This window comes from Mobula birostris, chromosome 2 (genome assembly GCF_030028105.1).
Source record: "Mobula birostris isolate sMobBir1 chromosome 2, sMobBir1.hap1, whole genome shotgun sequence".
Lineage (NCBI taxonomy): Eukaryota > Metazoa > Chordata > Chondrichthyes > Myliobatiformes > Myliobatidae > Mobula > Mobula birostris.
In genome coordinates, this window is record NC_092371.1 from 92,747,595 (window position 1) to 92,771,141 (window position 23,547).

The 23,547-nt window shown below is 45.1% G+C and overlaps 1 protein-coding gene across 7 annotated transcripts in view; it reads left to right on the plus strand.

Annotated features, from left to right (window-relative positions):
* The window catches only part of slc5a1 (solute carrier family 5 member 1), a 159,337-nt gene that overhangs the window by 114,794 nt on the left and 20,996 nt on the right, over positions 1-23,547 (plus strand). For all 7 annotated transcript variants that reach the window (XM_072245054.1, XM_072245062.1, XM_072245046.1 and 4 more), the window contains 4 exons: positions 4,263-4,368; positions 10,727-10,807; positions 13,130-13,350; positions 19,696-19,831. In XM_072245054.1, the coding sequence (XP_072101155.1) occupies positions 4,263-4,368; positions 10,727-10,807; positions 13,130-13,350; positions 19,696-19,831 (544 nt within the window). The remainder of the gene's footprint in view (positions 1-4,262; positions 4,369-10,726; positions 10,808-13,129; positions 13,351-19,695; positions 19,832-23,547) is intronic.

Genomic DNA, 23,547 nt, shown 5'->3' on the forward strand with positions numbered 1-23,547 from the left:
TCAGACTCTGATGCTCCTGAGAAAACAACTCAAGTTTGTCCCACCTCTCCATATGACTCATACCCTCTAATATAGGCAGCATCCTGGGGAACCTCTCTGCACCCTCTCCAAACCTTCACATCCTTCCTGTAATGGGAGCAACAAGATTTCAAGTGCAGCCTAACCAAAGTTTTATACAGCTGAAACATAACATAGAAACATAGAAAATAGGTGCAGGAGTAGGCCATTCGGCCCTTCGAGCCTGCACCACCATTTATTATGATCATGGCTGATCATCCAACTCAGAACACCGCCCCAGCCTTCCCTCCATACCCCCTGACCCCCGTAGCCACAAGGGCCATATCTAACTCCCTCTTAAATATAGCCAATGAACTGGCCTCAACTGTTTCCTGTGGCAGAGAATTCCACAGATTCACCACTCTCTGTGTGAAGAAGTTTTTCCTAATCTCGGTCCTAAAAGGCTTCCCCTTTATCCTCAAACTGTGGCCCCTCGTTCTGGACTTCCCCAACATCGGGAACAATCTTCCTGCATCTAGCCTGTCCAATCCCTTTAGGATTTTATACGTTTCAATCAGATCCCCCCTCAATCTTCTAAATTCCAACGAGTACAAGCCCAGTTCATCCAGTCTTTCTTCATATGAAAGTCCTGCCATCCCAGGAATCAATCTGGTGAACCTTCTTTGCACTCCCTCTATGGCAAGGATGTCTTTCCTCAGATTAGGGGACCAAAACTGCACACAATACTCCAGGTGTGGTCTCACCAAGGCCTTGTACAACTGCAGTAGTACCTCCCTGCTCCTGTACTCGAATCCTCTCGCTATAAATGCCAGCATACCATTTGCCTTTTTCACCGCCTGCTGTACCTGCATGCCCACTTTCAATGACTGGTGTATAAATGACACCCAGGTCTCGTTGCACCTCCCCTTTTCCTAATCGGCCACCATTCAGATAATAATCTGTTTTCCTATTTTTGCCACCAAAGTGGATAACTTCACATTTATCCACATTAAATTGCATATGCCATGAATTTGCCCACTCACCCAACCTATCCAAGTCACCCTGCATCCTCAAGACTGTCCATAGTTCACTAGTTCTGGAGAAGAGTCTTGGACATTGACTCTATCTCTGTCTCTGTCTGTCTGTCTGTCTCTCCCTCCTTTCTCTCTCTCTCTCTTTTTCTCTCTCTCTCTCCCCCCTCTCCCTTTCTCCCTCTCTCTCTTTCTCTCTCTCCCCCTTTCTCCCTTTCTCCCTCTCTCTCTCTCTTTCTCTCTCTTCCCCTTTCTCCCTCTCCCCCTTTCTCCCTATCTCCCCCTCTCTCTCCCTCTCTCTCTCCCCTTTCTTCCTTTCTCTCTCTCTCTCTCTTTCTCTTTCTCTCTCTCTCTCCCTCTTTCTCCCTTTCTCCCTCTCTCTCTCCCTTTCTCTTTCTTTCTCTCTCTATGCCCATGCCCCTCTCCCCTCCTTCCACAGTTGCTGCTTGACCCTCTGAGTTCCTCCAGCAATTTGTTTTCTTTTTGGTCTGGGTTCCTGTGCCTCCACATTCACCGGGACATTGCCTGGGATGCAGGAGAAACTGGATATTGGCTGGGCTTGGTTCCCTTGGAGCAAAGTGGACTGAGGGGATCTGACACGACATGCACAAAACAATGCAAAAGGCTACTTCACCTCAAGCCAAATGTGTATAAAATTAGATGATCTAGACTCAGGGGGAATTGAGGAAAAATTTTTATCATGTAGAGGTCTGGAGCACACTGCCTGATATTCAAGAATTCTTCAGATGACCACTTGAAATGACAAGGCAAGAAGGCAGTGGACCAAGTGTTGGTGAATGGGATTGGTATAGATGGGTGCTTGGTGGCCAGCATGGGCATGATGTGCGAAGGGCCTGGTGCTGATCACAAAACACTTCAGCACAGTACAGGCCTTTGACCCACGATGCTATGCCAACCCTTTGACCTACTCTAAGATCAACCTAGCTCTTCCCTCCTGCATAGCTGTCCATTTTTCTATCATCCATGTAAGAGTTTCAAAATGATTTTACATATTCTCATGCCTTTTTTCTAGATGACACACAGCATCAGAGGACGCAACAGTTTCAGACAGTGTGGTTCTTCAAACCTCAGAAAATTGTGCTGGGTTCAGAGATCAGTGCCAGATATGATATCACACAGTGAGACATGGGTGTGTCTCAGAGATAATGACTGAAGTCCTCGTACATCTCATCAGATGTGATAAACACTGGAGGACTGAACTTGTAACAACCTCCATGTGCTGTCTGTTGAATTTCAGTGAAAATACTTCTGCAGAGGAAGGACACAAGAAAGACTACAGAGGCTGGAAATCTAGAGCAACACACACAAAATGCTGAAGGAACTCAGAACATCAGGCAGCATCTATGGAGGGAAAAGAACAGTCAATATTTCGACAGAAACCCTCCATCAGGACTGGAAAGGAAGGGACAGAAGCCCAGCCCAAAAGGGTTGGGGAGGGCAATAAGCACCAGCTAGCAGATGATTGGTGAATCCAGGTGAGAGGGGGAAGACAGGAAAGTGAGGAACAGAGATGAAAGGGAGTGATGTGAGTAACTCTGAGGTGATAGGTGGAAGAGGTAAATGACTGAAGAAGAAAAAATCTGATAGGAGAAGGAGAAAGGGAACCAGGGGGAGGGAGATATAGGTGAAGGGCAGGTCCTGAGAGTGGGGCAGGAAAGAGAGGTGGGGTAAATGGGTCAGAGAGATAAGGGGAAACAAAGGGGAAGAGTGGGTGTCAGGGGAGTGGTTACCAGAAGTTAGAGAAATCAGTTTGGATACCACCAAGATGGAATGTGAGTTGTTTCTCCTCTATAATATGTCTGGTCTCCTTGTGGCAGTAGAGGAGGTCATGGCAGGAGGTAGACTGGCATCATCCATCAGTCTCTCTCTCTCTTGTCCCAGCTGCAATAGTAATTTCCTGGTTCAGCAACAGTTGCACACTTGGGACTCTCCAAACAATATCTTTGGAGCACAGGTGCATAGTTCCTTTAAAGTGGGGTCACAGATAGACAGGGCAGTGAAAAAGGTTTTTGATAAGCAGGTCTTCATCCGTCAGGGCACTGAAAATAGAATGTGGTTGTTCATGTTGAGATTGGACAAGATGCTGGTGAAGCAACTCTTGGAATATTGTGTTCAGTTTTGGTCATCCTGTTAAAGGAAGGATGTGATTAAATTGGAAAGAATGCAAAAAAAAAAATTTACAAAAATGTTGCCAGGTCTTAAGGAATTGAATTACATGTAGGGAGAGGGACTTCCAGGGTCTTTAATCCTTGGAGGGTAGGAGACTGAGGGGTATATTTACTAGAGGCAATGAATCATGAAAGGCATTGATAGGACGGGAAATTGAAAGCTAGAAGATGTGGTTTTAAGGTTTTAAAGTGGAAGATTTAATGGGAACCTGAGTGGTAACATTTTACATAGTGGCTGTAGACATATGGGACCGTCTATCAGAGAAGGAGTTTGCGGGAGGTACATTAGATAATTTAAGAGTAGGACAAGTTTTTAAGAAGTGTCTTAGACATTGGATCTTTCTCTGACTCTCTCTCCACAGATGCTACTTGACCTGCTGAGAATTTCTAGTTTTTTTTTAAATTTCAGATTTCCTGAATCTGCAGTTACTTGACTACTAATTACATATTGCAATGAAGAGGGAGGCCATTCAGCCTGTCAGGTCCATGCTAACTCCCAGCATAGCAATCCCATTAGTCTCATCAACAGCCCTTGCTCTCCCTTTTTCACTTGCATCGCGTTCCTGTCCACTATCTGTCCAAGCTGGTTTCGGATGGCATTTAGACAGGAGACTGATTGCCAACATTTCACAAAAGATCTGGAGACCATCTTACAAGTGATGCCACCATGCACCAAAAGCAATAAGCATATGCAACAGTTCATCTCTGTGCGACAGGAGAACACAAATCACAGTACAATAGTGTGTTTTATTATTTCATACATTATTACTGCATAGTGTTGCACATTGGTACATTATTATTCTGTACTTTATTATTATATTTAATATCATTGCTATGTGTGTTTTTAATGTTGCTGCTGTAACAGAATAATTTCCCCACTCGGGATCAATAAAGCACTTTTATTATCATCATTATAATTACTCAGTGCCCTGAAACCATTACCTTACCCCTGCTGGAGTGAGCTGGTGCAGGAAACCTGTCAAGGACAACGATATCAAAGTTAGCAACATTTGTTACTGAGTCTAGTTTCCGTTACCTCTTTCAGGCTGACATGTTTTCAGGAGCCATTTTCATCCGTGAGTCACTGGGGCTAAACCTGTATGTTGCCGTGGTGATACTGCTTGCCATCACTGCTATCTACACTGTGACAGGTAAGACCAACCCTGGGCTTGGGGGAAGGGCAAGCATCTCCCAGACGTCCCACTTTGTCATGCAGGAAGCCCTCAATACATGGTGCCCTGGCCCTGGTTCCCTGCATCCTCACCCACCATCCAGTTCCAAGCCTGACAATGCACCGGTCACCTTCTCCAAACTCAGGAACTGTTTCAATGTGATCAGGATTTGTGTCACCCCTGCTCTCTTTGGCTGTGTGTCCCACACCTCAACCACCTTCTGGCTTCTTAAATGCCTCCAACACCTCCCCATGCAGCCGATTCCAGGCTCCCACCACTCTGCCAATCTCTGTGTGTCTCCCTCTGGCAGGGCTCTGTGCATTGTGAGGTGGCCCTTACGAAACGGCGCCACCTATAACCCTGGCATTAATCAGTGGCCAGTGTCTAACATGTTTCAGAAGCCAATGTGTAGCTGGTAGAAACCATAGAAACCACAGAAAAACTACAGCACAGAAACAGGCCTTTTGGCCCTTCTTGGCTGGGCCGAACTATTTTCTGCCTAGTCCCACTGAATAGAAACCATAGAAAAACTGGTGTCTGGAGAATTTGAGATATGTTCTCAATATCTGGATCCCTACCTGAACTACACCCCCTGTAAAAGCCCACGCCACTGACTTGAAAACTTGTGATTTTGAAATATTTTATTTTATCTTATTTAGAGATACCGCGTGGAACAGGACTTTCCAGCCTTTGAGCCTCGCCACCCAGCAACCCACTCATTGAACTTTAGCTTAATCACGGGACAATTTACAAGGACCAGTTAACCTACTAACCAGTGTGTTTATGGGGGAGTGGCCAGGTTTAGTCGGGGTGCGTTTAGGGTTAGTTGGGGTGTGTGCCCCATTGGACATTAGGATTAGGCTTAAGGGTAGGGTTGGGGGATGTATATGTGGGGCTGGGAGAGATGGGGTTGTGGAGTTTAGTGTGTGAGCTCTGTGGGGCTCTGGCAGATAGGGTTGGGGAACCACTTTCATCTGGCCCATGCCTTTCATTAACTTGGCCCGACACCACTTGGCTTAATTCACTGGGTGTGCACTCGGACACATCATCAGAAATGTAACCTGGGGTCATCAGGTGTTTCAGGTCTTCAATCACGAGACACCCTCACTCAGGCGACCCAGCCAGGGTTGATCAGCCCAGCTTGTGTTTATCCCATGGACCAAGATAATGAGAGGCATGTAATTCTGAGGGTTATTGTATTTTAGACCCCATTACTTGGCTTTATTTTGACCATTTGGGGAGTAGAATGTTCCGAAGCCTAATGAGGTTTAATCTCAAAGTAATAGCCAATAGCACTTTCCATAAGTGAGACTTTAGGAAAGGCAATTTGCAGGTGGGTAGTGGGAGGAAAATCATTGCAGGCACTGCCCACCCGCAAACTGCTTTTTCTAAAAACCATTCTAATTAGCAAAACCACCCCCCACACCCCACTCTATTACCTCAGTCACTGCACTGCTCTGCAAACACCTTGTATAAGACTGTTTGCATTGTAAATACATGCCGGTATTTATGCACAGAATTTGTGTACACTTTTATTCCACATCTGTCCTTTAACCACTGTTACGTACCCCGTAACTGGGTTGCCAAACCAGCAGAAATGGATCACTCAGTTGGAGTCTGGATTACTGGAACTAAGAAAGTTTTATTAAAGAAATAAGCAACACAGTACTCTAATAGTAAGGATATAAATGCAACAGGTTAGCACTGAATAAACACACATGTACACAGAACCAGGATAATAAGATCAATCAAGCTCTATCGCAGTCTAGGGGTAAAATGTTCAATCACAAGTGACAGAGTTCAGTTTAGTTCAGTTCGCAGCAATCGTTGTTGTGCCATTGAAGAGAGAGAGAGAGAGCAAATGCTGATATTCAAAATCGGATTCAACAGAACTTTGATATTTCTCGCAGTTAGCTTTCAGGCGAGCCCTTTGTAATGTCTTCTGAGGTCACCGACTGTGACCCCTCCGTTTTCAGATACGATCGTTCCTCTGTGGTGAACCCGGCACCCAGGCAAGGGTGGACACACACACCAGGTTCCTGCCGACCGAATCTTTCCACCCTGTGCGTCTATGGCTGGTCTCGTGACCAGCCCTCCAAAACTCCCACCGACTTGTGGGGGCGCACTGCTTCCAGGGTCTCAATACCTCGTGTCTCGTGTGGTGTCTGTTGCCTTAGCGAACCCGTCCCTTTTTATCCCTGTGTTGGGGTATCGCCTGTCCATCACTTCAAACAGTTCAGGTTCAAAGCAAACCTGTCTTGACAATACCCAGACCGGTGCCTCCTTCCATTAATCTCTCTCGTCTCTTCATTAACATTTCCAAATGCTGCTCCATTATCTTACTTATCTCTCTCCTGAAGACAGGTGGCAGATCAACTGTTGATCCCACTGGTGATAGCACAGGACAGTCAACATCTTAGTCTATGTGTTCTTTCATCACACCACTAACTTTATTTTTATATAATTCTTTGTTCTTTAAAAGTGTTAATGTTACACGCACAAAATGCTGGAGGAACTCGACTGTTAACTCTTTTCCATAGATGTTTCCTGGCCTGCTGAGTTCCTCCAGCACTTGGTATGCGTTATCCTGGATTTCCAGCTTCTGCAGAACCTCATGTTCTGTGCATGTGGGTGTGTGTGTTAGTGTGAGGGAGCCTGTCAGAGGGATAGCAGAGAGATTTGCAAGCATGATCAGTCGCTGTGACCAGTGCATGTATGCAGCATGATCATGCTCTCCAGCTCTCAATGATGAAATTACAAAGGACGCTCTGCACATATTCCACGTGATAGTCAAGCTCTGATGTGTCCTCTGAGGAATGTGCTGACTGACCTTGGATTCTTGTTTTAACAGATAATGGAGTTATTCAGTTACTAAGGGATGCACAGGATCTTGTGAAATCAGAGGCATTATTGAGATCACTGCTGCAGGAGATCACCAGCAGAGAACCTGTGTCTTGATATTGGGTTCCAGAGAATTAGTCATTGCCCCGCCCACACTTCCCAGTTACTGCAAAGTAGAGCAGAGAGGGACACAGTTCACAACATTTCCAAACAGAACTCTCCCTAGCCACCAATGTGTAATCTAATCTCAAAGTCAACAGATTGCTGTTATAGAACATCTTTAATGTGGTGGCATATTCTAGCTCACGTACAGGAGCATGGTTCCAAGCAAAGGGAACAAGAGCATCAATCAAATGCACTTCAAGTCAAGAACACACAAAAAGCTGGAGGAACTCTTCCTAATCCCCTGTTTTGGTTATAAAAACTGTACTGGTTACAAAGGAAAAACCCCACATCATTCCTTGGCCTCAGAGGGCTCTCTCATCTCCTGAATGAAAGGATTAACATATGAGGAGCGTTTAATGGCTCTGAGCCTGAACTTGCTAGAGTTTAGAAGGATGAGGTTGAGAGAGGGAATCTCATAGAAACCCAGTGAATGTGAAAAGGCCTAGATAAAATGGACATGGATATTTCTTACAGTGGGGTGGTCTAGGATCAGAGGGCACAGCTTCACAGTGCAAGGTTGTTGCTTTAGGTCAGAGGTGAGGAGGAATTTCAGGGGTTTGTGAATCTGTATAATTCATTGCCACTGATGGCTGAAGAGACCATGCCATTGGGTATATTTAAATCAGAAGTTGATAGGTTCTTGATTAGTAAGGGCATCAAAAATTACAGGGAGAAGGCGGGATGGGGGTGAGAAGGAACATAAATCAGCCATGACCAAATGGTGGAGCAGACTTGATGGCTGAATGGCCTAGTTTGGCTCCAATGTGTTATGGTCTTATGGTCATATCACATGTACCTTGACTGCTTTATGCATGCAGGTCAGGGTTCCTCACACATTCTTGTCCTCAGGACCATTCCATGCCTCCGCTGCTGCATCAGAGAGGTCCCCCAAAGTTCTCTTGTGTTCATTTAATTGAGCTGTCCGGGGTTAGTGACCAGGCCTGCATTTATTGCCCATTCCTAATTGATAGCTGTTTTACTGATTAGGTGGGATGTGTGGACAGAATTCATGGGTTAGGGCTGAGCTCTGCTGTGTCCACAGCTCTCTGTATTTTCTTGTGGTCTCTGGCAGAGCAGGTGCTGCACCAAGCTGTGGTGCATCTGGATAAGATACTTTCTGTGGTGCATTTGTAAAAATTGGTACGGGTCAATGAGGACCATTCTGAATTTGCTTAGCCTCCAGAGGTAGGAGGAGCACTGGTAAACTTTCTGGTAAAGTGTCTATGTGGTTGGAGCAGGACAAGCTATTGGTGATGTTTACGCTAGGAACGTGAAGCTCTCAGCCCCACTGAGGCTGGCAGGGATGTGTACTCTGCCCCACCCCACGAGGTCAATGATTGGTTCTCCTGAAGTGGTACTGGAACCTAACTGCACTCAGCAGATCTACTTGGAGCACGTCATAATTGCTCTGCTCTTCTCCATCGGCACCCTATGATTTTTAGAGTCAAACCAGAGACTCTGTTGGTGCATTGAATGTGAACACTAGCATTTGCCTTTCCTAAAGATGACAGCCCCCCCCCCCCAAGATGTGAGAAGTGGTCCATGTTTATCACAGTGTTGTTGTGAACTAGATGCCGCAGGAACTCAGCAGGCCGGGCAGCATCTATGGAGAGGAATAAACAGTCAGCGTTTCAGGCTGAGACCCTTCATCTGTTCTGCTGAGTTCCTCCAGTATTTTGTGTGTGTTACTCTGCAGAATCTCTTGTGTTTGTGATTACGAACCTTTCTTTAGAACTGTGTGATGCAGTGAGGGCAGAGTTGTCCACCAAATCGAGCAGCTAAAAGGAGATGACAACAGTAGCTCTCATTGACTATTTACTGTTCAATGTTTACTTTTCAACTTCTGGCCCTTAACCGGCATGCAGGCATAGCAGTTAGCGCAAGCCGATTACACCTCAGGGTGTTTGGAGTTTGACGTTCAACTCCAATGTGTCTGTAAGGAGTTTCTAAGCTCTCCCCATGACCATCTGGGTTTCCTCCCACACTCGGTTAGTAGGTTACCCGGTCATTGTAAATTGTCCTGTGATTAGGCTAGGGTTAAATAAGTGGGCTGCTGGGTGGTGACTCATTGGGCCAGGAGGAACTGTTCCACACTGTATCTCTAAATAAAATTTTAATGATTTCCCATCAAAGTGCGATACCCAACAATAACATTTTGTATCTATATAACTTTGCATTTATTTAAACTTCGTATCACAGCAAAGCAAGCCAGGGGATTTTAGAACAAACAAGAGAGAATCTGCAGTTGCTGGAAATCCAAGCAACACACACAGAATGCTGGAGGAGCTCCTATGGGAGCTTCTATGGGAAAGAGGACAGTCGGCATTTCAGGCCGTGACCCTTCAGCCTTTTCCATTGATGCTGCCTGGTCTGCTGAGTTCCTCCAGCATTCTGTGTGTGTTGCAGGGGATTTTAGAGCAATTTCAGATAGTGTGTCAGGCAGACCCAGCAGCTGGAGCAACTGCTTGGTGGAAGAGAGGGTTTCCTCAAGTCCTCTACAGAAGAGAGGAGAGGAGGGGAGTTCCTGAGCTCAGTACCTCAGCCAAGGCTGAAGGGTCGGTTGGGGCTGAGGAGGATATGAGGGGCTGTAAGGTTGCACGACTGCAGGGATTTGAAAGGATGAGGGTTCTGCAGACAGTATTGCCAGCAAGTGCTGCCACTCCAGGTTCTGTTGCAGTCATTGATGACGACCATGAGAGGGAACAGCCGCAGATCACAGGGAGATAAGGCCATTCCTGTGAGCCCTCTTCACATGCTGCCACAGAGTCACACACACAGAAATTGGCCCTTTGGCCCAAATCAAAAATGGTAACAAAGGTGCCTAGCTGAGCCAAGTCCCTCTATATCCCATTGTCTTTCATATCATGCCTTTTTACCATTGTAATGGTACCCACCTCTTCTGCCACTGAGGGGTTTCACAATACATACTCTCACTGCCATATGGACACCCTTCAGAGAGTCACCACAGGCCCTGTGGTCTGAGACATCCCAGTGTCAAAAGCTGCCATGAAGCCCCTGAAACCCAGCAAGTTGGGGTGGATGCTCTCCTCCCCCGCCGGGATCAGAGCTGACTGACAATGACCCCTCTGAGATGTCTTCACAACTGTCCGAGAAACTGCTCTTCATTCCTTACCCTGTTTGCAGATTGCATCCTCCGTTCGCTCCCCATGCCCCACGATTCCTCATCCCACCTTCTCCAGGGTCTATTGGGTGAGTTGTCCCCTGAACGCCTGCATAAATCAGGGCCTGTTTCTTCAGAAATGCCTTGAATCTGTGTTCCCGCCTCTGTTACCTGTGTGATTAACGGGCAGCTCCTTTGTGTTCTCGGCAGGTGGATTGACAGCCGTGATCTACACCGACACATTACAGACCATCATCATGGTGGTGGGCTCCTTTATTCTAATGGGATATGGTGAGTTCCACAGTCATTGCTGCTGCCCTGGTGACCTCCCTGGTTGCTGTGCTCTATACCTCACTGCATTCTGTCCTGGACACACATAATGTCAGAGAAAGGGATCCACAGCTCTGACACATTAGCTATAAAAGGCAGGCACCTAAGCCTTGGAATTTACTCAGATATTTAAGTGTTGGTAATAGTTGGGCAGGATGGAGCAGGCGTGTGTCGGGATTGGTGAATCTGGAGGCGATATTGTCCAGAAAGTTCATCAGAAATCAAGAATGAGACACACATCTTGTGGTTACAGCCATTTTATTCATTAAAAAAATCGTATTACAGCACTGTCAGCAAATAACACGTAGTAAACTCCAACTGTAACCAACTCATTCCAACAAGTAACACAGTAATTGGTAATGAAGTCTAACTATAACCAACTCACTCTAACAAGTAACACAGTAACGGGTAATAAACTCCATCTGAAACCACTCACTCTAACAAGTAACACAGTAACGGGAGATACACTCGATCTGTGACCAACTCACTCTCACAATAAACACAGCAACAGGTAGTGAATGCTAACTGTGACCAACTCACTCTAACAAGTGACTCAACTACAGGTAATGAACTCCAACAGTGAACAATGAACACAGCAACAGATAACGAACTGGAACTGTGATCAACTGACTCTAATTTTAACTATCACACTCTAATAATGAACCTGCCTCGTGGATTCTCTTTATACCGAAAACCTTTTCAAACTGAACAGATAAGGGAATCTGCTCTGACAAGAACAGCCTGTGAGACAAGATCTGTCTGTCTTGATTTACACTGCCATGGCTCAAGCTCACAGACAAAGAAACAATTGAGTTACAGAACCAGCTACTCTACAAGTAGCTGAAAATCAACAGAATATTTACAGACAAATAGCTGATTACACAATCCAATAAGCACCATATTTCAAGAATGTGACCCCTGATTCTACATTCTTCGGCCAGGAGATAAGTCAGTAAAAGGACCTTTGCTCTATTGACTCCATCTCTTTTTCCTAACTGGTGGAGCAATCAGGCCCAGATTAACAGATGCCAGTTGCTTTAAAGTCTTGGGCCTTGCCTACAACTCCAACTGGCAGTGGAAGGCAAGTAGCAAGAAGAGGCTGATATCACCGACAGAAAGGAAGTCACAGAGCGTTCTTAGGGAAGGAACAGTAGAGATTAGAGTCCATAAATCAATAAGATAATTAGGCCTTTTAGTCTGTCGAGTCTGCTCTGCCTTTCAATCCTGTTGATTTTCTTTACAGCACCATTCTCCTGACTTCTCCCTGTAACCCATAACCCCATTCTCAAACAAGAATTTATCAATCCCTGCCTCATATATACCCAATGACCTGGCCTACACAGCCCTAACTGGCAACAATTTCCACAGAATCACTACCCTCTAGCTGAAGTAATTTCTCCTCAAATCAGTTTTAAAGGGGCATCCCTGTGTTCCAAAACTGTGTCCTCAGATCCCAGACTCTCCTACTAATGGAATCGTCCTCTCAACATCCACTCTAACCAGGTCTTTCAGCATCTGGGAGGTTTCAATGAGATTCCTATCCCCCTTCCCTCATCCTTCTGAATTCCAACAAGTACAGGCCTAGAGACATCAAACGCTCCTCATTCCTGGGGTCATTTTGGTGAACCTTCCTCTCCAGGAAAAGTACATCTCAGTGGGATTTAGAAAGGATTCTGAGAGGGTTGATGCGCATGAAGGAATCTCCTCACTGCTCCTGACCTGCCTTGACTGAAATGGAGCTGTTACAACCTTCTGAGTCAAAATCTATTTGTTTCCCCTGCTTAGCCTGAATTTGCAAGAACTGCTGTGAGATGTGGGAAGAACAAAATATGATTGGTGTGGAAGTGGGCAGAAATTGATGCTTGCTGGCCAGCACAGACTCGGTGGGCTGAAGGGCCAGTTTCCACACTTAGACTCAGACTGCAAGCCCCCGAAATAGTGACTGGGGGCTCTCACCTGGCAGTGGATGGGCAACACGTACAAAATGCTGGAGAGACTCTGCCGGTCCGGCAGCATCTCTGGAGGGAAATGAACAGTCGATGTTTTGGACTGAGACCCTTCATCAGGACTGGAAAGGAAAAGGGGTAGGAGTCAGAATAAGAAGTTGTGGGAAGAGGGTGAAGTTTTAAAAGACATGGCCTCAGTTCTGCTAGAGGGTGAGGTTAAAGATCACACATTGCTCCGCACAGTAATGTAAATGGCATGGCACTTCAATCGATCGCTTTTTCCGTCAACAGGTGACCCTCTGAGCCAAGGGCCAAACTTAGCCATTTTGTTTTACAGCTTTCAATGCAGTGGGCGGCTACGAAGCCATGAAGGAGAAGTACATGAATGCCATCACAAGTGAAACCTATGATCCCATGCTGAATATCAGTGCTGAGTGTTACACCCCCCGGCCAGACTCCTTTCACTTACTCCGTGATCCACTCAATTCAGACTTACCCTGGCCCGGCCTGATCTTCGGCCTCAGCATCTTGGCAATCTGGTACTGGTGCACCGATCAGGTAAGATTACATGCCCGGTCTAAGGTCAGCCAGGAAGCTGAGGGGATATATGATTTATAGAAAGTAAGCTCAAAACTGGCTCCTGGGGGTAAATATTTGAATAAAACATAATAAGAAGCATAAACACAAGAAAGTCTGCAGATGCTGGAAGCCCAAAGCAACACACACAAAACGCTGGAGGAACTCAGAAGGCCAGGCAGCGTCTATGGAAAGGAATAAACAGTCAATGTTTTGGGTATAATAGGAAGTATTGTCCTTTTTAAACATAGGACCTTAACTGTATTTGTTCTGTGATTCAGCTGATCAAATGTCACTAACGCAAGTTCCTTTTCAAGTCCCATACTGTCCTGACTTGGAAATCCTTCCTTGTTTCTGAAACATCATGGATTCACCCTCACCACTGGAGTCAGGAACCAGAGGGCAGAGGTTTAGGGTGAGAGGGACAGGTTTAGTAGAAACCTGAGAGGTGACTTTTTTCTCCCTGAGGGTGGTCCATAATTCAAATACACAGGAGGATAAAAATCTGCAAAAAGTAGTCAACTCAGCCCAATACGTCGCAGGCACATCCCTCCGCTGCCTCAAGAAGGCAACATCCATCATCAAAGATTCCCACCATCTGAGTCATTGGGTAGGAGGTATGGAGACCAAATTCCCACACCACCAGGTTCAAGAACAGTTACTTCCCTTCAACCGTTCTGTTCTTGAACCAACTGGCACAGCTCTACTCACTACAGTTTAGCAACACCTTCATCACATCACACCAAAATGGACATTGCTCTTTTTTGTTCTGATTGTCTTCTTCATTGTAAAAATTGTGCTTGTGTTTTCTTATGAATGCTGCTTATCTGATGCTATGTGCCTGTGGTCCTACTGCAAGGAGATTTTTCACTGCACATGTGCATACGTCAAAGAACTTGACTTCGTCTTACACTTGGATTGCCTATAGCATAAGCTGCCAGAGGGAGTAGTTCAGGCCGGTACAATAACAGCATTTAAAAGGTATTGCACTGTACTGCTGCCACAAAAAAAAAACAAATTTCATGACATAAACTTGATTCTGATATGGGTCTCTGTTGTGGACTGGGAGTGGGAAGGGGACAGGGAGAGGTGAATCATGGTTGGGAAAGCAGGAAGGGAGAAGGGGAGAATGGGAAGTACCAGAGAGACATTCTGTGACCTGGCAACATCCTTGTGAATTTTCTCCATACTCCTTCAACCTTACTTACATCTTTCCTGTAGGTAGGTGACCAAAACCACACACAATACTCTAAATTAGACCTCATCAGAGTTGTATTGTACATGCATACTTTGACAATAAATGAACCTTTGAACCAATGTCTTATCCAACTTCAACATAACATCCCATCTCCTGTGCTCAATACACTCAATCAGCAATCGCCTCTGATCTGGGCCGACTATTACGTGCTGGGCGGCACCTAATTAATTAGCATGTTTATTTCAGCTTTTTTCTTAAATATGTGCTGTGTGCCTCCCGGCTACCGCTGCATTCTCCGCAAATCGGTATCTGTCCATGGCCCGGGGACTGGGGTGGTGGGACACTGGGGTGTCATCTCATTGTCGATCAGGGCAGGCAGGTCATCTTCTCCTATCTCTGCCTGCCTCGATCTCGAAGGTCGAGGTTTGTAGCCTGCTGTGGCTGATGTGGAAGGCTTGCTTGACTGCTGAGCCTCACACATTTTTAGATCATACAGTTCTTTGTAAGGACTCAAACAATCTTGCAAATATGCTCTAAACCGACGTACACTTTCAAAATTAAAGTCATACTTTATCATTACTCATTCGGTTTCGATTGTTATCCTTTCCTCTTCCAATTGCATCAGCTCTTCATCTATCAGTTCTTGGTCATGGGATGCCAAAACCTCTTCAACATCACCTTTGTCAACTTCCACAAGTCAAACTCACTTTGTCCTTACTTCATTCACCACGTTCAAAACGCTTAATTATGTCTAGTTTTACGTTAAGTTTAACACCCTTACGAGCTCTTTTAGGCTTTTCCGATACCTTAGAACTCATCTTGCAAATGGCTGCTCACAGGCATGTGTTAAAGCAATGCCGGCGAGAATGCAGTTCCGAATCCGGGGGAGTGCGGCTGCTCTGGGAGCGCGCTGATTTTTTTTATCGCTCGCTGCCTTTTTTTCGCATGCTGCTTTTCTTCGTAACAGTGAAAACACCTTCCATTAACGAAAACAGGTAACTAATGTAGGTCTTTCGTAACAGTGAGGTTTCGTAAAGCGAACGTTCGAAAAGTGGGGGACACCTGTATTCCATCTGGGTAGCCTCCAACCTGATGGCATGAACATTGATTTCTCAAACTTCCAGTAATCCCCCCGACCATTCTTTCAACATTCCCCAACCCCTTTTCCCTCCCTCAAGTTATCTCCTTGCCTGCTCATCGCCTCCCTCTGGTGCTCCTCCCCCATTTTCTTTCTTCCTCTGTCCTCTCCTATTAGACTCCACATTTCTCCAGCCCTGTATCTCTTTCACCAACCAACTTCCCAGCTCTTTACTTCATATTCCCCCTTCAGGTCTCACCTATCACCTTGTGTTTCTCTCTCCCCTCCCCTGACCTTTGAAATTTACTCCTCAGCATTTTTTCTCCAGTCCTGCCGAAGGGTCGACTGTATTCTTTTCCATGGATCTGACTGGCCTGCTGAGTTCCCGCAGCATTTTGTGCGTGTTGCTCCTATGTGGGACCTTGTCAAGTGACTTGCTAAAGTCCAAGTAGACAATATCTACTTCATCAACTTTCCAGATAACTTCTTCAAAAAACTCCATAAGTTTTGGTTAGAGATGATTTACCATGCATGATCAGTCCATGTCTATTCAAATAACTTATAGGTCCGGTCCCTTAGGATACCTTCCAATATCTTTTGCACTACTGATGTCAGGCTCACTGGCCTATGATTTCCTGGTGTATTTTTAGAGTCTTTCTTAAATTGCAGAACAACATTGGCTATCCCCAACTCTTTGATACTTCACTTGTCACTAAGGATGATTTAAATATGTCTGCTAGGGTCCCTGTAATTTCTGCACTTGCCTCCTACAGGGTCCGATGGAACACTTTATCAGGGCATGGGGATTTATCCACCCTGACTTGCTTCAAGACAGCAACCAATTCTCCGTTGTAGTCCAGGGGTCCCCAACCTCTTTTGCACTGCGGACCGGTTTAATATTGACAATATTCTTGCGGACTGGCCGACTGGGTGGGGGGGGGGGTAGGGTTGCCAACGGACAAGAGTAGCAGTCAAATATGTTGTGTTTACCTAGAGAAAGACTACAATGACCATGAAGCCTTGCGCAGGCACCAGTGCCTGCAAATCGTTTTTGGCGATTCTGGTTGGGGGGGGGGTGGTGTTAATCACAACTGGAATATAGGTGATAAGTGGCTAATACACTCAATTTCGTTTCTAAAAGGATTTATCTAACTAATTTAATATTAAACACACAGCGCATATTTTTCTCGCATGAATATAGCGATAAGTCAATTATCAGGGGAGGACAGGGGAGCTTGAAGTAAGTGTTGAACGAACTTCCAGTAGAAGTGGTAGAGGCAGGTTCAATATTATCATTTAAAGAAAAATTGGATAGATATATGGACAGGAAAGGAATGGAGGGTTATAGGCTGAGTGCAGGTCGGTGGGACTAGGTGAGACTAGCATTCGGCACGGACTAGAAGGGCCAATACGGCCTGTTTCTGTGCTGTAATTGTTATCTGGTTATACAAGTCACTTATCAGTCAATAGCATCATAACATTTTAAGTAACGTTTGGATATTAAACACACAGCACATATTTTCCCCATATGAACATATAAAATCATTGCAACACGCCAATATCGCTGAATCAATGGGAGCCCTGGGCTTGTTTTCCTGCAACAAGACGGTCCTATCGAGGGGTGACGGGAGACAGTGATACTCGAAGGGGGTACCTTGTGTCCGGTCTATTCTGCAATTTAGTTTTCGTTGCATTCATTGCAGAAAACTCCGCTTCACAGAAAAATGTTGGAAATGAAAGCCACGTTTTCAGTGCTTTCATGGCTATCTTAGGATATTTAGCCTTGACTTTGATCCAGAATGCCGGCAGAGATGTTATATCAAACATACTTTTCAGCCTGCCATCATTTGCAAGCTCGAGGAGTTGATCTTCCCGCGCTGACATGGATGACGCGTGGGTCATGACCCTGCGTGCGTAATGACCTCGCGAGCATTCAAGCTCAACAGTGGGCATGACAGGGAATGAGGAAAGGTGCAGCTGACTCATTGCCAAATCATATCGTTTCCTCGCGGTCCGGTAGCGCATGCTTTGCAGCCCGGTACCGGTCCGTGGCCCGGTGGTTGGAAAACGCTGCTGTAGTCTGTCCACATCATTAACTCTTCAGGTACATGACCGGTATAACCCAGATTAATTAAACCCAAAGATGAAAATGTTAGAAAGTTCTATATGTGGAGAGATGAAAACGAGGTTTACATAGAAACATAGAAAACCTACAGCACAATACAGGCCCTTCGGCCCACAAAGCTGTGCCGAACATGTCCCTACCTTAGAACTACCTAGGCTTTACCTATAGCCCTCTATTTTTCTAAGTTCCATGTACTTATTCAGGAGTCTCTTAAAAGACCCAATCATTTCTGCCTCCACCACCGGCAGCCCATTCCATGCACTCACTACTCTCTGTGTAAAAAACTTACCCCTGACATCTCCTCTGTACCTACTTCCAAGCATCTTAAAACTATGCCCTCTCGTGCTAACCATTTCAGCCCTGGGGAAAAACCTCTGACTATCCACACAATCAATGCCTCTCATTATCTTATACACCTCTATCAAGTCACCTCTCATCCTCTGTCGCTCTAAGGAGAAAGGTGGAGTCTGATAGAAGAGGACAGAGGCCATGGAAGAAAGAAAAGGGGGGAGGAGTTCACTCAGCCTATTCTCATAAAGGCTGATTTACACTTGTGCGTCAAGCTTGCACCGTAGCCTATGCAAGTGGGCAACGCTGTTGTGAGCATTTAACCTTGCGCATTGATGTGTCTGCGTTGCTCTGCAATTTGGGCATGTTGTGCATACGCACACACCTGCCTGTGCAGGGCTTCATGGGTCATGGTAGTCTTTCTCGGGGTAAACAAGTTTAAAGCGAGCGTCTTTTTTCGTAAAAGCAAAATGTGTCCTCCATAATTTCGGAGGTCTGTATGGAAAGCATTGCAGCCAGAGTTTCTTCCCTGCCCTTCAGTCGCCCAATGGGAAGCTATTGCAGCATAGGAGGAAATGCGATGCTACCAAGCTGACCAATCACAGTTGTTGCGGTCTGCATTGCCACGACGTGTAGTTACATTTTGGGAGAGTTGCGCGTCAGGCTGCTGATCTCCTGGGATTTACATGTACCACAGTCTCTAGGGCTTACAGAAAATGGTCCAAAAAACAAAAAAAAAAAAATCTAGTGAGTGGCAGTTCTATAGGCAAAAAAATGACTTGTTAATGAGCGAGGTTCTATGTTTCTATGTTTTCTATGTCAGAAGAGAATGGCCAGACTGATTCAAGCTGACAGGAAGATGACAGTAACTCAAGTAACCATGTGTTACAAAGTGTTGTGCAGAAGAGCATCTTTAAACACACAATGAGTCAAATCTCAAAGTGGATGGGCTACTGCAACAGAAGACCATACCGGGTTCCACTCCTCTATCTAATAAAGTCACCACTGAGTGTAGATTCTCCCAGAAGATATCCAGCACACAGGGGCACTTTCCGTCACCTGTTTTGAGTATGATGCGGAATCAATCTCATGTCTTCACACCTCATCAAATGATTTAGAGAGAGTGTAGAAATCAAAGTCAAAGATGAGCTTATTGTCATCTGCACAAGTCCATGTGGGTACAGGTCCAATGAAAAACTTACTTGCCGTAGCATCACAGGCACACAGCTATCAGGTAAGCAGTGTTCACAATAAAAAAACATAAATTATACACAATTTTTACAAGAAAGAATACAAGTAGAACAAAAGGAAGTGGTCTATTTTAGTGCAAAGTGATCAAAGTGAAGCTAAATTGTATTGATTTGGGTTGTACTTCAAGACTGAATGGTTGAAGGTAAGTCACTGTTCTTGAACCTGATGCGGTGGGACTTTAAGCTTCTGTACCTCCTGCCTGATGGTAACTGTAAGAAGATGGTGGGGATCTTAGACTACAGAGATCAGGTGATGATCAGAGCAGATTCAAATCCATATCGTGTATGTGCAGTGGCTCCCTCAGCCCAGTGACCTAGTGACTGAGGACAGCCTTTACAATGACTATTTTGAGGATTTAGTTCCCAGCTTATGTTTTGTTCCACACAGGTAATTGTTCAGCGCTGCCTCTCTGCGAAAAACCTGAGCCACGTCAAGGCTGGCTGCATTCTCTGTGGCTACCTTAAACTTCTGCCCATGTACCTCATGGTTTTCCCTGGAATGATCAGCCGGATTCTGTACACAAGTAAGGCATTATCTGAGGACTGTGGAAGGTTTTTTGTTCTGCCTACAACAAGCTCCCTTCCTAACTCCCACCTCTTTCTTCAGTTCTTTTCTCTCCTGTAATTGGAGTATCCTCCCTCAGTGATAACGCTCTGGGCATGAGTCAGAGGTTAGGGGATTACCAGACGTTAAACTCTGGCTTAATTTATCTGGGTATTAGTATTGAAATTGGTTCTTTTCTTGTCACATGTATCAAGATACAGTGAAAGTAACCTGCTCATACAATCAGATCATTATACAGTGCATTGTGGTAGAACAGGTAAAACAATAACAACGCAGAATAAAGTGCAAAAGCGACTGAAAAAGCCTGGTGCAGGTAAACAACGTGCAAGATTATAAAATAGATGGTGGGGACAAGAGTCCATTGTATTATGCAGGAGTCTGATAACAGTGGGATAGAAGCCGTCCTTGAGTCTGGAGGTACATGCTATCAGGCTTTTGTAACTTCTGCCCGATGGGAGAGGAGCAAAGAGAGATTGCCCAGGATGGGTGACAGCTATGCCCCCTATGCCGGCTGCTTTACTGAAGCAGTGAGCTGTAGACAGAGTCCATGGAGGGAAGTTGGTTTCTCTGATGTGCTGAGCTGTATCCAGAGCTCTCTGCAGTTTGCAGAGCAGTTGCCAATCCAAGCATTCTTAAATCTTCGTTCACATAACCAAATAACTACCTTTATTTTTTAAAAAAAGATTATTTTGTGTACATAATTAGACAAGAGACCGTGGTATTACAGGCATGGATAGACTGGCAGGAAGCAAATAGTGGCAATCAAGGGGCTTATTCTGGTTGACTGCCAGTGACTAGTGGTGTTCTGTAGGGTTCGTATTAGGACCACTTATTATTATATTCTATGTCAACAATTTAGATGTCAGAATTGATGGTTTTATGGCCAAGTTTGCAGACAGTACAAAGATAGATGTAGAGGCAGGTATATGTTGAGGAAGTAGGGAATCTGCAGAAGGACTTGGATAGATCAGGATTTGCAAAGAAGTGGAAGATGGAATACAGTGTATGGAAGTGTATGGTCATGCCCCTTGGTAGAAGGAATAAAGCCATAGAGTATTTTCTAACTGGGAATAAAATTCAAAAACCAGAGGTGAAAGGGATCTGGAAGTCCTTGTGCTGAATTCCCTGAAAGTTAACTTGCATACTGAGCCAGTGATAAGGAAGGAAAATGCAATGTTAGCATTCATTTCGAAAAAAGTAGAATATAAGAGCAAGGATGTGATGTTGAGGTTTATAAGGCATTGGTCAGACCAAACTTGGAGTATTGTGAGTAGTAATGACAAGGTTAATGTATGAGGAGCATGTGATTGCTCTGGGACTGCACTCATTGGAGTTTAAAAGAATGAGAAGGGATCTCATTGAAACCCATTGAATGTTGAAAGGCCTAGTTAGAGTGGACATGGAGAGACGTTTTCTATACTGGGTGACTCTAAGGCCAGAGTCTTGCCATCTTTGGCCATCAAACTTTACAACTCCTCCCTTGGAAGGTCAGACACCCTGAGCCAATAGGCTGGTCCTGGATTTATTTCCTGGCATAATTTACATATTATTATTTAATTATTTATGGTTTTATATTGCTATATCTATACTCTACTCTTGGTTGGTGCAACTGTAACAAAACCCAATTTTCCTTGGGATCAATAAAGTATGACTATAACTATGAGGGCACAGCCTCAGAATAGAGGGACATCCATAAAAGAATAAAGATGAGAAGGAATTTATTTAGCCAGAGGGTGATAAATCTGTGGAATTCCTTGCCACAGATGGCTATGGGGGCCAAGTCATTGAGTATATTTAAAGCGGGGGTTAATAGGTTCTTGATTAGTCAGGGCATCAAAGTTTACTAGGTGAAGGCAGGAGAATGGGGTTGACAGGGATAATAAATAAGCCTTTGAAACTGCAGAGCAGCCTTGGTGGCTGAATTGCCTAATTCTGCTCCTGTGTCTAATGGTCTTATTAATTACGTATTTACATAACTGTCATCCAAATAGTTACCTAACATGCAAATTAAAACACAGCCATCTGTGAATTGAATTGACTTTATTTCTTACATCCTTCACATACATGAGTAAAAATCTTTATGCTACATCTCCATCTAAGTGTGCAATGTGCAATCATAGTAATTTATAATAAATAGAACAGTCAATGTGATATAAAGTACACTCAAATCACCGTGAGTTCATCAGTCTGATGGCCTGGTGGAAGAAGCTGTCCCGGAGCCTGTTGGTCCTGGACTTTATGCTGCAGTACCGTTTCCCCGATTGTAGCAGCTGGAATAGATTGTGGTTGGGATGGCTTGGGTCCCCAATGATCCTACACTCCTGTCCTTGTAAATGTCCTGAATCATGGGAAGTTCACAACTACAGATGCGCTGGGCTGTCCGCACCATTCTCTGCAGAGTCCTGCGATTAAGGGAGGTACAGTTCCCATACCAGGCAGTGATGCAGTCAGTCAGGATGCTCTCAATTGTGCCCCTGTAGAAAGTTCTTAGGATACCAAACTTCCTCAGTCGTCTGAGGTGAAAGAGGCGCTGTTGTGCCTTTTTCACCACACAGTTGATGTGTACAGACCACTTGAGGTCCTCAGTGATGTGGATGCCGAGGAACTTAAAGCTGTTTGCCCTCTCAACCCCAGATTCATTGACGTCAATAGAGGTTAGCCTGTCTCTATTCCTCCTGTAATCCACAACCAGCTCCTTTGTTTTTGCGACATTGAAGGAGAGGTTGTTTTCTTGACACCACTGTGTCAGAGAGATGACTTCTTCCCTGTAGGTCACCTCATTATTCTTTGAGATAAGGCCAATCAATGTAGTGTCATTGGCAAATTTAATTAGCAGATTGGAGCTGTGGGTCGCGATACAGTCATGGGTATACAGGGAGTAAAGGAGGAGACTCAGTACACAACCCTGAGGGGCTCCTGTATTGAGAGTCAGAGGGTTGGAGGTGAGGGAGCCCACTTTTAACACCTGCCAGCGACCTGACAGGAAGTTCGGTATCCAGCTGCACAAGGCAAGGTCAAGGCCGAGGTCTCTGAGCTTCTTGTCAAGCCTGGATGGAACTATGATGTTGAATGCTGAACTGTAGTCCAAGAACAGCATTCTCACATAAGCATCCTTCTTCTCCAGATGTGTAAGGACAGTATGTAGAGCAGTGGCTATTGCATCATCTGTTGAGTCAGTAGGCGAATTATAGGGTGTCCATCTTGGGTGATAGCAAGCTACAGACCAGCTTGACCAGCTTCTCAAAATATTTGCATATTATTGAGGTGAGTGCGTCAGGACGCCAGTCGTTCAGGCATGTTACCTTGGTCTATGTAGGTACAGGGACAATATTCGAGGCTCTGCAGTGTCCAGAAGGTCTGCAGAAAACCAGTTGACAACACATACTCTCTCTCCAGGGCCACCTGGACCAATCCCTATATGAGGATACCAATGGCTCTGCCTCCATGCCTCAGTGCAGTCATGGGAGAGTTCTTCTAATTGTTTCAACCTATACAGTGAAGCTGGAGTTTGTTATACCTGGGAAGAGCATTAGAGCCAACACAGCCCCTCAACCCACAGATATGGCCACGGTTCAGAATGCTCATGGTGGACCAGACTGTGATCAGTTAACTGGTGCCCAACATTTATTGGAGGTTACACATCAACTAATGTATTTCTCCATGCACTTTTGATAC